Source organism: Aotus nancymaae, unplaced genomic scaffold (genome assembly GCF_030222135.1).
Source record: "Aotus nancymaae isolate 86718 unplaced genomic scaffold, 86718_ANA_hifiasm-v0.15.2.pri h1tg000011l, whole genome shotgun sequence".
In the NCBI taxonomy this organism is placed as follows: Eukaryota; Metazoa; Chordata; class Mammalia; order Primates; family Aotidae; genus Aotus; species Aotus nancymaae.
Window position 1 is genome coordinate 20,149,247 of NW_026988422.1, and position 14,215 is coordinate 20,163,461.

The 14,215-nt window shown below is 46.3% G+C and overlaps 1 protein-coding gene across 2 annotated transcripts in view; it reads left to right on the top strand.

Moving 5' to 3' along the window:
• The first annotated feature begins 472 nt into the window (after positions 1-472).
• ARHGAP31 (Rho GTPase activating protein 31) overlaps positions 473-14,215 on the top strand; it is a 118,735-nt gene continuing 104,992 nt past the window's right edge. Inside the window, exon 1 of one of the 2 annotated variants that reach the window (XM_012463954.2) lies at positions 473-1,090. In XM_012463954.2, coding sequence (XP_012319377.2) covers positions 991-1,090 — 100 coding nt within the window. In that variant the 5' untranslated portion in view covers positions 473-990. The remainder of the gene's footprint in view (positions 1,091-14,215) is intronic. The other variant, XM_012463953.2, reaches the window with a different exon arrangement.

Genomic DNA, 14,215 nt, shown 5'->3' on the forward strand with positions numbered 1-14,215 from the left:
CCTGAAGCCACACTGCCTGTCAGGTTTCTCCGCCGCCGTCCCGTCGACGGGCGGGCACCGAAATAGAAAGTGTCAAAGATACGATGACAACGAGGATAAAACCAGGGCAGAGCGTTCCAAAAGTCCCATCCAGCACGGTCCCCGCAGAACGCCAGCGCACCTCCTCCCACCGCTTCAAAGAGCCGGCTCGGCGGGGCAGGAAGCGGCGTCTGCGGCTGCGGGTCCTGCGAGGAGCGCGCGATTTCCTCCCGGGCTGCCCAGTTATCTCTGGAGCCGCTGAACGGCTCTCGGGAGAACGCGTTCTCTCCCCCACCCCGTGCTCCTCAACCCACCCACCTACTTCCTCCGGCTCCACACACTCACAAGCGCGGAGCTGCCAAAAATTTCCACCCTCCGCCCCCCTCCCTAGCTAACTTCCTTCCAGCGTTTCCTGAGCTGGATGATCCTAGGATTTGTAAGACAGGAAAAAAAGGAAGCCGTGAGGGCGGGCAGGAGGGACAGGATACTTGTTTTTCGCTCTACCAAAGCTGTCTGAAGGCGAGACCGCGGGCCCCGGGCGCAGGACCCGCCGCAGACCCCGAGCCATCTCCGCGCCGCGTCCTCTCCAGGGCTCTCGGGAAGGCGGGGAGAGAGCGCGCCCTCCCTCCGAGGCGCGGGAGAAACGCCCGAAGACACCGCAGGAGGCTGCGAAAGTCCCTGGGACTCCCAGTGAGGAAGTGACACTCCCAGGCTAGCCGGCTCGCGGCTGCCAGTCTGCACGGCCTCGGCACGGCGGCCCCGGAGCGGCGCGGGGTGGATCTCAGGCTCTGCCGGCCCGCGCCCCGCGGGGTCCATGCGCAGGGCCCCCCGCCCGGCTCCTTCCGTCCTGTCCTCCGATGCGGCCCCGCAGAGCCACGGGGCAGCCGGTGATCTAGCCCGGGAGCCAGTCTTACAGCGGTGCCAAGCAGAGGGGCGGCGGAGACGGAGGGGCAGCCTCTTTGGGACTAACTCATGAAGAACAAGGGTGCCAAGCAGAAGCTGAAACGAAAGGGAGCCGCCAGCGCGTTTGGCTGTGACCTGACGGAGTATCTGGAAAGCTCGGGACAGGATGGTAATGTGCCTTGCTTGGCCTTTCCCCGCCTTCTTTTTGTTTGAGGGAGAGATGGACTGTCTTGGGTTGTGTTAGAATCGGTTCACAAGTTAATGTATTCCAGGCCTGTGCGCTCATTGTACTTTTTTTTTTTTTTTTAAGAACGTAAGCGATTCTTAAGGTGCACAGGGCTGCCGTCCCGACGCGCAGAGGCAGCTGTGTCAATCCTTCCGTTGTTTCACATAAGCCGTTAATGGGTGGTACTGCCTCAAGTTTACCCGGCCACCTCTGGGGATGGGGGTGGAAGCTGCAGAAGTCCAGATCCTAAACTTTGTGTGTTGGAAGGAAGGGAGGAGGGGTGGACATGTGGGATGTTGATCAGTGGGCTTCCCTGGGTACATAATCATGACCGCCTTTGCTGTCCCTCTTGGGCTCTCCAATTTCGTCTGCTCACATCTTTTTTTATTCTTGTGTTAGAAGGCAGTTGGGGGTGGGGGGTGGGGGAGGATCCTGGCTGAAGGAGTGGTTGCACAAACATTTCTGAATTTCTGAGCTGATGCCAAATATATAGTACCTCCACCCCCATTCCACAACCCCCGCCCCCCCCCCGCCAAGACCTTTTCCCTCCTCTTGGCTTTCAGATTAACATTTGGTGTGTTAGACAAGAAGAGTGTTGTAAAAAGGTCAGAGGGCCTTGATTTTTAAATAGTTTAGGGTAAGTAGAGAAAAGGAAAACTTCTCTGTTTTCAAGGTCAGATTGGGGGGAAAAATGTGGGGAGGGGGGAATCCATTGGAGACAATTTAAACATTTGTTAGGGAAAGGGGAAAGAAAACACTATCTAGATTTCAATAACAGCGTTTGAGCTTAGAAGTGTTTAATCATAGGAAAGTTGGAAAATTGAGCATTAAATGACTCCTTTTGTAAGGTTGACTGGTTTTGCACTTACCCATGACAAAAAGGCCTTGTCTTTAGAAGCTTCAGTGAGAGAGAAAGTAGCCTACTATATGGGCCATGTGTTTATACATAGATAGATATAACAAAGGGGAAAACATAAGGGCTGTGTAACTGTGCAGAATTATTCTGCCCCCAGGAAAGTAATCTCAAAAACTATTTGATTTGTCCATATCAAATATGCATTTCAAAAACAGTGCAATGCTTTTGTTTCACATCCGTTTTTTTGGGAGACTCAGCACCACCTAGTAATTTGCAGTGGTGTGATATTCCTGTGGTATTCTAGAGTTCAGTCTGCTGTGTCATTAGGACAAATGGCTTAGTATTTTAGAGCCTGGAGAACCATTTCAAAACTGACTCTTTTGAAATTGATACATAACTGAATGATTCATTGAATCCTCACCAACCATCTGGAGAGGTAGATTTGAGATAAAAATCACTTGGTTTGAGTTTTTTTGGATGTGAGGGAACTCTAAGTATGCCTCTTAATCACCATTGTCAGAAGTTTACAATGAAATGTTTTCCTTCACCTGTTGTTGTAGGGGCCTTCAAGTTAACCTCCGGTATACTAGGAATGCTCCTGGGATGCCACCTTTCACCATGTGGGTGTTATTCTGGCCCCTCCCTCAAAGCTATGAGAGTTGCATAGGGGCGCTTGCCAGCCCTGTTCATTCTTACAAACTAATAGATCACAGAATCAGCCAGAACCCCAGGGCTATGTGAAGATACCTCAAAGGCAGCCTTAGGCAGCTGTTCTTTCACCTGCTTTATATTTTGGGCTTCTGAATATGTTTCATGTAGACCAAAAAAAAAGAAAGAAAGAAGAGACTACTGCTTAAAAGAATGGCGAACCAGTACCCAGTGCTCCCCACCCTGGGGAGGAGGAAAGGAAGCCCAGAGGGGTAAATTGGCCTGCCTAAGGTCATACAGCTGATCGTGAGGGATCAGAGGGCCCCCCTGGCCTGTTAGGTTCCTCTGCCCTCACTGGCTTCTATGTCTAAGCCAACATTCTCTTCTAATGATATTTTCCTCCTAAATTGAAAGCAGACAGCCCTGCTACAGGATCAGCACACTTTCAAGTTTGAGATGAGAGTTCAGCTTTGAAAGGAAAGCCAACTGACCCACTTAATGATCCACACACCGTTATTGTGCTACACGGAAATTACACATGCATAATAAGCTGCTTATGTAAATAAGAGTAATTAGAATTTATTTTTTCCCACAGCTAAAACTAGTTGGATAGTTTTTTTTTTTTCCCTGTGTTTGCTATAGTGTAGCATCAATGAACAAAGTCAGTGCTAATAGTTTTCTCTAAAGTAATGTTGCTTCTTTGTGGACTTTCTGAAACATGTATTGGTTCATAGACAAGGCGTGGACTCTGCTTCTGGGAGGAAAAGCTGAGCTGGGCACTGGCCCATTGCCCACCACCTTGGAAGATCAGCCCAGAATGCTGAGGGTGACAAGTCAGTGTGGTAACTGGGAGCCAGGGGGCGGGAGAAATCTCCCTGGACTGACATCATGGTTACTGAACTTCAAAGGTCAAGAGTGGTGCAGTGGACCTGCACTGAGACAGGAAAAATAGATTCAGATCTGGGAGTACCAGGGGAGAAGGGAAGACCAGAGATGTAGGGAGACAGAGAGCCCCTGTCCTTGGACAGGGAAGGAAAGCCCTGAGCTGGAGTGGAGGAGAAAGTGGGTGATGATGAGCTATGCTCAGGCCATCTAAACATAGGGAAGCTACATGCCTGAGTGGGAACTCTGGGCAGACAAGGGCTGAAGACAGAATGATGTCGTATGCTTCTGTAATTTGCTGAGCCTCAGCCCTGCTACTTTGAGTTGGACAAATGTGATAAGGCCGGGTGTGTGGTTTACAAATAGGTGTTCAGCTTAGGGCAAACATTGTTCAGGGCCAGTTGTCAACTTTAATCTTTGGGAAGCTGATGAAAAACAGAAACCACTTCCTTAGAATCACACACACACACACACGCACACACATGCACATATACACCGTGTATACAGTTTTTGCAGGTATCTTCATAGATGCCAATTTCAGACCCTGCTCTGATCACCCCTCGCTAGTTACACAGTGGGGCCTGATATGCAGGGCCGATTTTCCCCCTTCTTTGACCACTTTTCTCTAGCCTGGTAAGAAGGGAGCACTAGGAATGTACACGCTCAGCCTGGTAAGAACACTCAAGAATGGCATGAAGTGGCTCCTGGCAGACTTGGCCAGAGCCTCTTTCACTTCCCCTCCAACACAGTGGCTGCTGCCCCCAGCCCCTAGCTCTCCCCTGGGAACCAGCTAACTTTCTCTTCCTGTCTGGAATAGATGGAGATCATCCCTTCCTTACTGCTGCTGCTGCTGAAAATAGTATAGCTTTTTTCTTTTCTTGACCACTGAATAAGAAGGCCCTTGCTTGCAGCTGTATAAGGGAAACCGCATCACGTTGCTCCCTGTGGTTGGGAGGTTGTGGGTGAAGCTCTGCGAGGTGATAGTGTGCCCGTGGTTGTTTCGTACCTCTGCTTTATACGCCAAGTGTTCTGGGTCTTCTAGTAGAGCTTGGAGATGGTTGGGGCCAGGAGCTAATAGACAAGAGAGTGTTATAGGGAAAATCATCTTCTTTCTCTGGGTTGGCTTGACTTTAATGGCTGAGGATTTTCTTGCTCCTCTGAGCAATCTTTGTTCATTGTACCCGCTCCCTGGTAAAAAGTGATATCGAGCTTCCAAGATGAAAACAAGAAGAAGGAGCAAGAGTTGTGCCAAAAAGGGCTGGGCCACATGCAGCCTCTTCACTGCACAAACTGGGTCCAATTCATGCCCTTTAAGAAGTTTCTCATTCAAAACGTAGTAGAGGCCACCGTTGTCAGGGACATTTTGAAGCGAGCGTCTTCACCACCGATGTACTTCCCAAGCTGTATTATGGAAGCTACATTACTGTGTGAGTTGTGCCGTTCACAGCAAGGTAGTCAGGAATCCATCTCGTGAAGCCTGTAAGGACCAAACATCCCCATCTCGATTTACACGTGCAGGTGCTGCCCTATAGCCTCCACCAAAGCCCATGTAAGGAGCTGAGTCCCTAAGGGCTGAAGAAAAACTGTCCTCTGGAGAAAAATAAAATGGAAGCTGTACTTAAAAAATTAAAACGTGATATTGCTTGCTCTGGCCCCATGGCTCTCGATAATAAAACACATTAGAATTACCTGAGAGCTTTAAGAAAAAAATGCTGATGCTCAGACCCCTCTCAGAACGATGAAATCAGAATCTCTCCTAGAAGATGTGGATACGTAGGCAGCATTGTAATCCGTGCTCAGATTACAGACTGTTTTCACCTGGATAGGCAGCCTTAGCCATTCAGAATGCACCTTCTGAATGTTTGATAAGAACTGTCAGCCTTTTTATTCCTAAAAAGTTTTTCCTAGTTCTTACCACACTGAAAAAATATACATTAACATATATATGACATATCTTTTATACATAATGTATATGTTTGATTTGAGGCATGACTGAGGGAGGGTTCATAACAAATCAATGCCCATTACAAATATGATTTTAAGCATGATGAGAGTAAGCCCGGGTATGTCAAATAACAAGGATAAGGCAACGGGAACTTTTAGATGTGGCTCTTCTACGTTTCTGAGGCTAAATAATTCTCTCACTTTGTTTATCTATTTGACAAATATTTATGAAGGCACTGTGGTAGGTACTGTGGAAAAAAAAAGATGGGCTGCAAGCTCAAGAAAGTTATAGTTAAAGGGATGTGAACGAACTTTCAGATCAATTAAGCTTTGAAGTTAGCCGTCATAGCTGAAGAAAATTCGAAAGCTTTGATCTCCAATTAAATAGACAAGATACTCAAACATCAACAGCAGCAAAGCCTTAGCAAAGAAGGTAAATATTTTCTGTTCAAAATAAGATTTAACCTTGAATGGAGAACGAAGGCGGGGTTTTCTCTTTGTCTTAGTTGCTTCCTTCTCAGTAGCTTGCCTGGCACATCATGATCACACCTTCCCTGATTAATTCTTCATCCTTTGGGTCTCAGCTTTGGAAGATTCTGGAAACCTTCTTCGATCCTCCCAAAGCATGTGCCCCTGCTGGGGAATAACCCCATTCAGAGTTTTGGAACCTTACTGCCTGGGATAGAATTCCAACTTTACTTGTTCCCAGCTGAGTGACCCTAGAGCCAGTTACTTACCCTCCCTGGATCTCAGTGTCCCCACTCATGAAATGACGATAATAGGATTGATATGAAAATAAATGAGTTAATATGGGTGAAGCACTTAGCAGAGGGCAAGCACATGGTACACCATAAGTGTAGCTATTATCATGGCACGCTGAGTTTACCCTAGCATCCCCACCTGCCATCCAGGAGTTGTGTGGATGCAGCTCCAATTAAATGAGTAAATGATACGATTAGATGGGGCTAATCCATCACCGAAATAAACAGGAAGCAGGTCGCTTGCCCTACTGAGTGGAGAAGCCAATTTATGCAGGGATTTCTCAGAGTCACTGTGGGGTGGATCATCAGTATACACTCAGGTCACCCTAAAACTAAAGGGCCCTCAAGAGACCCGAGAAAGACAGCCAGAGCCGGGTGCAGTGACTCACACCTGTAATACCAGCACTTTGGGAGGCTGAGGTGAGTGGATCACTTGAGGTCAGGAGATTGAGACAGCCTGATCAACATGAAGAAACCCTGTTTCTACTAAAAATACAAAAAAACTAGCCAAGAGTGGTGTAGGGCACCTGTAATCCCAGCTAGTTGGAAAGCCGAGGCAGGAGAAATCGCTTGAACACAGGAGGTGGAGGTTGCAATGAGCCAAGATCGCACCATTGTACTCCAACCTGGGTGACAAAAAAAGAAAGAAAGACAGCCACTGCTGAGTCCAGCAGAACTGAAGCAGAAGTCAGGTCCTGGATGAGGAGCTTGTGGAGCGAGAACAGAAACTTTGTGGGCTTGAGTATAGAGGGACATCCCCGCATTTGGGCTCCCAGAGTGAAACAGGAAGAACAGGAAAAGGAGAATTCGGCTTTAAACGTGGCGCAAACTGACTGGCTAACTTGAGGCTGAACTGTAACTTACTCTGTGTAGTCTGGAGATGACAACCCACACACAGAACAGAAACAGCCACTTCCACATGCCTCCCTTCTGCCCACTCTTTAGACCTCTGCCAAGAGCCCCTGGGCCACAGGGACAGCCTCACCCTTCCTCCTCCCCTGTCCACCCCCACTGGTTGCCACCCAGATGCCTTCCAGCTTCAGGAGGCCTAGGCATTGGGGCTGCTAAGGAAGCCCACTCCCTTGTTGCCCCAGCCCTACCCTGGAGCTAAGAACCATCCATGGGGTGAGGGAGAGCTGAAGGCCTACTCTTGGTGCTGGGACAGAGGGAAACATGTTGAAACTAGGAACACATTTTCCCATAGCTGATGCTGTGAGCGGTGGACAAACTCTCCAGTGCCATTAGAGCTGTTGTTTTTGATGCATTCGTTTTATCCTCCTCCCCGCTTAACCTGTTAGGCATTTGTGGGCTAGCCTGGAAACCTTTTCTGTAGGGTGGGAGCACGTGTGAGGGGAAACACACTCCAAATTCCAGAAGTTGATTGATCAAAACAGTTCTGAAGCACTTGCTGAGGACTGTTTCTTACCAGGAATCACCTTACTGCAGAGAATTTCCTGGGCTTTTGTGGCTGTGAGTGAGGCTCTGCAGTAGTGCGTGGGGAAAGGGGATGGGGCTCTAAGTTCCAGGACTCTGGGCATAAGAACTGTCACTGCCCTGCCACCTCCCTTGCCATTAGCTAAGTCTAGCTAAAGATGCTGGAACAAAGTAGCGATAGACTCTTCTAGTTGGAGCTACCCATTGCTCATTTCCTCCAGAACAGACCACACTCACGCCAAGCCGCCTTTCCCACCCTGGCTTCTGGGTCTCAGGACTCCACTTCCTTCTACTGGTTCCTTCAGACCAGTCTTGAGGCCCAGGAACATGGAGTTAGCGTTCTTCGCATTCAGTGCTTGCTGTGGATTTAAGCCAATGTGACATTTTCCCACCTATCCCCAAGTTTCAAGTTATTTTTTCTTTTTTGCCTATGGGTACATGTCCCACCCAATTTCCTGAGCTGTTTTCCCCTATGCCCAACACAAACGCTACTCTTTTTTTTTCTTTTTTTTTTTTGAGACGGAGTTTCGCTCTCGTTACCCAGGCTGGAGTGCAATGGCACGATCTCGGCTCACCGCAACCTCCGCCTCCTGAGTTCAGGCAATTCTCCTGCCTCAGCCTCCCGAGTAGCTGGGATTATAGGCACGCACCACTGTGCCCAGCTAATTTTTTGTATTTAATCCCAGCACTTTGGGAGGCCGAGGTGGGTGGATCACGAGGTCAAGAGATCGAGACAAATGCTACTCTTGAGTTGAACTGATCTTCATATTTCTCCCGCAAGGGGCTGAATTCAAGTACTGATTGAGTGAGTGCCACAGCCTGCTAGAACTTCAGGAGTCTGGATAGCAGTCCTTGTCCCTCTTGTCTCTGCCTCAGTATTCAATTTCAACTAAGGCTTCAAAGTTAAAACCCCTGAAAACAAACAGGCTGACTGTAATTCAGAGGAGAATAAGTATTGGTACTAGACTGTTTTTCTAAGAGCAGATTTTGATAGAGAAAGATGAAAACATCAGCCTGCTGGATGGCTGAAGGAAAAAGGAGGAAGAGGAGGTCTCTTAGAGGAAGAGAAAGGATTTAGACATGAAGGCTGAGCCCCAAATCAGGCCTCGTTGTTATTTTCATTGGTAGTAAGAGCTACTTAGCTGTGTTGATTGCTTACTCTCTGCCAGTCACTTTACACATGCAAAGTAATATTTCAGTATCTTTAAGAATTAGGCATTTTAATCCATATTTTACAAAAGAGAAAAGTGAGTGATTTAACCAAGTGATGCCGAGATGATAGAGATGGGAAAGGCAGAATTGAAATAAAAATCTGTTTGACTCCTGAGACCATGGTTTCAGGCATGAATCACATCTCCTGGGATAGCATATTTTATAATTTGGCATTAACAGTTTTGCCCCAACCTATGAAAGATGATTTTTCTCCCTTTGTTTTTTCCCCAGCCTAAACCATGATGAGTCATAATAACAATGGCCATTTGAAAGCACTTTACCCTCTGCAAGGTGCGTGTCACACACAAATATCTAAACCTACAAGCTTTGAAGCCCAGCCAGACCCCGTCTTTTCCTCCCAGGTCCCTTGCCCACTGCAGCCACATCTTCTTCACTTCTTGGAATGCTGACTGCCTTAGGGTCAGGGTACCCAATTTATTATGCATTCTACCTGTTGTTTTGTTCTCTAACACTTTGTGTATGCAAATCGGTCATGAGTTCCCCTGAAGGCAGATCTGGTAGCTCACTGTGGCTCTCTCAGGGTGAGCCCCACGTGGGACTCGCAGCAGTTGACTCATTGACCCTAGTTCCTCCTTCAGAAAACTAGTGTGCATGCCCTTCTAGGAAGCTCAGGACAAGGGACACCACTGATGTGCTGGATTATCAGGAATCTAATGGCTTAATGGTCCTCAGGGGTTCACAGCTACTGCCAAATAGAAACTGACTCAGGCTTTGCACAGAACTCCCCAGAAACACTGCCTTTTCTTAGTGCCTCACCAGTCATTCCTTGGTATGAACCACATTCTTGGCGAGGCCCCAGAACCAACTGAGTTTCTGGGATCGAGTCTCAGGCACTCTTTGTTCTTGTTTAAGCTTGGTTGATGCATACCAGGCCCTGGTACCACGCCCGTGGCCTGATGCTGGCCCAGAATGCCTTGCAGGCCCCCTTCCCACCACCCCTGGAAGGGGGTGTTTCCTCCCCCAAAAGAAAACATATACCAGCTCTCACTGTTACGAACAGTAGAAAACAGCTTGACATAGAAGCTAGGATTCTGACAAGCCGTAAATAAATCTATAGCTGTGTGAAGGCAGTTGAGCTAATTTGCGTGATTATACATATTTCTTTCCCAAGCTCTTTTCATGTGTTTGTTTGTTTGTTTGTTGTTTTTTGAGATGGAGTCTCACACTGTAGTTCACACTGGAGTGCAATGGCGCAATCTCGGCTCACTGCAACCTCCACCTCCCAGGTTCAAGCAGTTCTCCTGCCTCAGCCTCCCAAGTAGCTGGGATTGCAGGCGCCCGCCACTGTGGCCAGCTAATTTTTTGTATTTTTGGTAGAGACGGGGTTTCACTATGTTAACCAGGCTGGTCTCGAACTCCTGACCTCGTGATTTGCCTGCCTCAGCCTCCCAAAGTGCTGGGATTGCAGGCATGAGCCACTGCACCTGGCCTCTTTTCATGTTTTTAGTAAGAACCTATCTGGAATGGGACTTTCAATTCAATGCAACAAGTATGTAATGGAATTCTAAGGTGCCAGACACACTGTTGGGTTTACAGGGATGCTCTCAAGTTGCTCTTGACCTAAAGTATTCAAAGAGGGAAAACAACTAAAAGAAGTACAAAGAAGAATGGAATGAGGGCTGTAGAAGATGCGGAAGCAGGGGACATGTACATGTGAGGCAGCTGAGAGAGAAAGAACCATCAGACAGAGTGGGGGGTTTTCACCAGGGGAAAAATCAATAATACTATAAAACAAATATCATCTGACTGAGTTATGACAGTGCTATGGGAGGATAGGTGGTTGGTCTCTAGGAGCAGGAAACCATAGGGTTTTGCCCGACACTTAGTAAAGTAAAACACTTAGGTTCCACTTGGAATTGGTCACACCTTTCTGCACCCTGGGGAAGAAGAGGCCTAAAATCTGGGAAAGGTAGTTGAGGGTACTTAGAGTGGTGAGGCTGAGACTGGCTGGGGTGACAGAAGCCTGCCTTCAGCTGCAGGGGAGTGAACCCAGCCTCAGGAGAGGGCAAACCAGCTGATAATAACAAGAGTGGCCTTTGATTTGGCTTATCATGGCTTTGTCTGTTCCCTGCCCAAGCACAGAAGAATGGGGAATTCTATTAAAATTAGCTGGGCGTGGTGGTGGGCGCCTGTAATCCCAGCTACTTGGGAGGCTGAGGCAAAAGAATTGCTTGAACCCCAGAGGCAGAGGTTGCAGTGAGCCGAGATCGCGCCACTGCACTCCAGTCTAGATGACAGAGTGAGACTTTGTCTCAAAAAAAAAAGATAAAACTTTTTAAAATGTGTGGAAAGTTCTGTTTTGTCCATGTTTTATAAATGAGGACCAACTCAGAGAGGTTAAGTAACTTGCTTCATGTCACCCAGTCAGGAAGCAGGAGAAGCAAGACTCCAGTTGTGTCTGTCCAACATTAAATTCTCCTTCCATGGCTTTGTCTGCTCTCGACCTAACCAGACACAGCTATGCTAGCAGTAAAACAGGTCTGATATGCAGAGCTCCATTTTGCCATGCATTGCCAAGGTGATAAGTTCAGTAGGATTTAGTTAGACTTAATAAAACTTCTGCAATTGAGTTCCCATCCCCAGTTTTTCAAAGTAAAACACTTAGGTTCCAAATACCAGGATTCTAAACAGAGAGCATGCCCTGTTACCATAAGTAGCCCCTTCCACCACTTCTTTCCCATCTGTTTCCTGCATGCTGAGTATTATTGGGAAACAATGATGTCAATTCTTCCATATAAATCTACACCTCCCTGCCGGCCCCTCCCCTACAATGCATATTTTTGTTCCTCTTTCTGGCTTTTGTCTTGCTGTTCTGTTAAGGACTCACGCTTTTGGCGACAATTGTTGGCTTTCTTTTTAATAAGTTTTAGCTATTTAAGCTTTATCATGGCCTTCAAAGTGCATATGCTTTTGGGGGCCTATGTTTGTTAAATCCTTTGTTTGGCTAATAGCTAGATTATGAGCTTGTGCTAATGGAGAAGAGCCATTTTGCTTTCTGGAAAAGCAAAGCCAAATGTAGGTCTCTGAATCAAGATCAGAGCTGAGGACAGAAACACAATGCTTGGGTTGGGGGCCCTCTGGGGCTGCAGTAAAGCTGTAGCTGACCTGGGCACAGAGCCTATAGCTAAAGTCCAAGAGAATATCCCCTCCAAGTAATCTGTAAAGGGTCTGTTTTCCCGCTTCCTAAACCCGACTTCCAAATGGAGCATGGTTTCCTCAGTTCTCCTTTCTTTAGTCCTCTAAAGACAATTGAGTTTCAGATAGAAAGGAGGGGTAGTTCCCTGCTTACAGTATGAGTTTTGAATTCCGAGTCCAAGAATTCTGGACCTCTCCTGTTAATCCTTGGGCAGCGTTTCTCAAACTTGGCATGAGACTAAATATGTAGTTCTTTTAAATTTTAATTTTAAAATTAAATATTAGTCAAATTTAGTATACTGCTAGAGATACTCTTTAAATCCCATTTTGGACTCCTTGAGACAAAACGGATATCTAATAAAAGTTTTCCAACAGGGCTGGGCACAGTGGCTCAGGCTTTTAATCCCAGCACTTTGGGAGGCAAGGTGGGCGGATCACTTAAGGTCAGGAATTCGAGACCAGCCTGGCCAACATAGTGAAACCCCATTTCTACTGAAAAAAAAAAAATACAAAAATTAGCCAGTGTGGTGGCGTGCACCTGTAATCCCAGCTACATGGGAGACTGAGGCAGGAGAATTGCTTGAACCTGGGAGGCGGAGGTTGCAGTTGAGCCCAGATCTAGCCATTGCACTCCAGCCTGGGCAACAGTGCGAGACTCCATCTCAAAAAAAAAAAAGATTTTCAAATGGGTATTTGCATAGGTTATGCAGTGTCCGGGTCCATGGAGAGCATGTGATTCTACCGAATGGGTTCCATAGTTTATAGGGCAGCAAGCTGTAAAGTGCTGCTGCAAGTCAGGATTCCGAGGTCCCGTTCCTCAAGGATTTTACTTCTGTTGGTCTGGGGTGGGAAATCTGCATTTTAAAGATGAGCTCCAGGTGAGCTCATATCCTTGGCCTGCTGATCTCACTTTGAGAAACACTGACTTAGCACATAGAAAGAAGCAGCTAAGTGAAATGACATGATTTTTATTTTCTTCATTATACTTTTATATTGCCCAACATTTCAACAGTGAAAATACATTTTTATCTCTTAAATCAGAAAGAAAAGAATTATAAAATTATTGTAGGAATAGTGTGTCTTGAGTCAATGGCTTTTTAATAAACACCCTTTGTTTCAATCCTTATTTTTAGGGGAAAAAAAAAAAAAGAAAACGAAGTCTTAGGTTCTTTTTCCTGCCTTAATAGATACAGTATAGTGAAGCCAATTAATTTTTCCTCTGAGAAGCAGTGTAGGAGGGTGGTTGAGCATATGGTTTATTTGCTGATAGACTACCATGGTTCAAATTCCAGCTCTACCACATGCTAGGTTTGTGACCATGAACAAGCTTACCAAACCTCTCTGTGCCTCAGTTTCCTCATCTGTAAAGTGGAGATTAGGATGATAATGGTACCTACCACATAGAGTCAATATGAGCATTAAAGGAACTAGCATACTGTTTGGAATTTAGCAAACCTTCCATACATGTTAACCACAGTCATCATTCCCCTGATGATTGGAAATCTTATCCTGTTTCAACTTCATTACTAAAAGTGTGGTTCCTGGGTTATGCTACAGATGTGGAAGTTGAAAAAGCTGAGAACAAATGTTCCAAGGCCCCCATCTCTCCCTAGGGGCTTCTTTCTTTAAGAAATTCTCTTATATACACACAATTATTTATTTCTCTTTGTTCTATGCATAAAAAATGCTAGTTTTAAGATTCTAGTCTGTTGATAAATATATCTGGGGTGGGAATGTGGCAAACTTTCTAAGTTTTATATGTTTTTAGAAATTAGGAAAAGAAAATAATCTAAAAATAATTCCTCTTTCCTTATAAAGGTTATGGTAAAAGGCTATAATCGCAGTGACAGCCATCCAGCCTGCTAGTTTCCATCCATATTTCAGGAGCGTTATACATCTGGCAATCAAGCCTGTTTCCATCGTTGATGGAACAATGTAAGTCCTGGGTTTTTGCTGGGCCATGTGACATCTCACATATGCCTATTTATTTGCCCCAAAACTGCATTTTGGAAGTTGACAGAATGAGGGAAATCTGGCTTGAGAGTGAATCCAAGTATGAATTAACTGCAAAAAAAAAAATTTTTTTAATGCTCCATCTTAGGCTATAGGAACAGCAGCCCCAAGGGATCCATCCCGCACTCTTCAGGACTGGAATCACACATGGAGTGTTGTCTT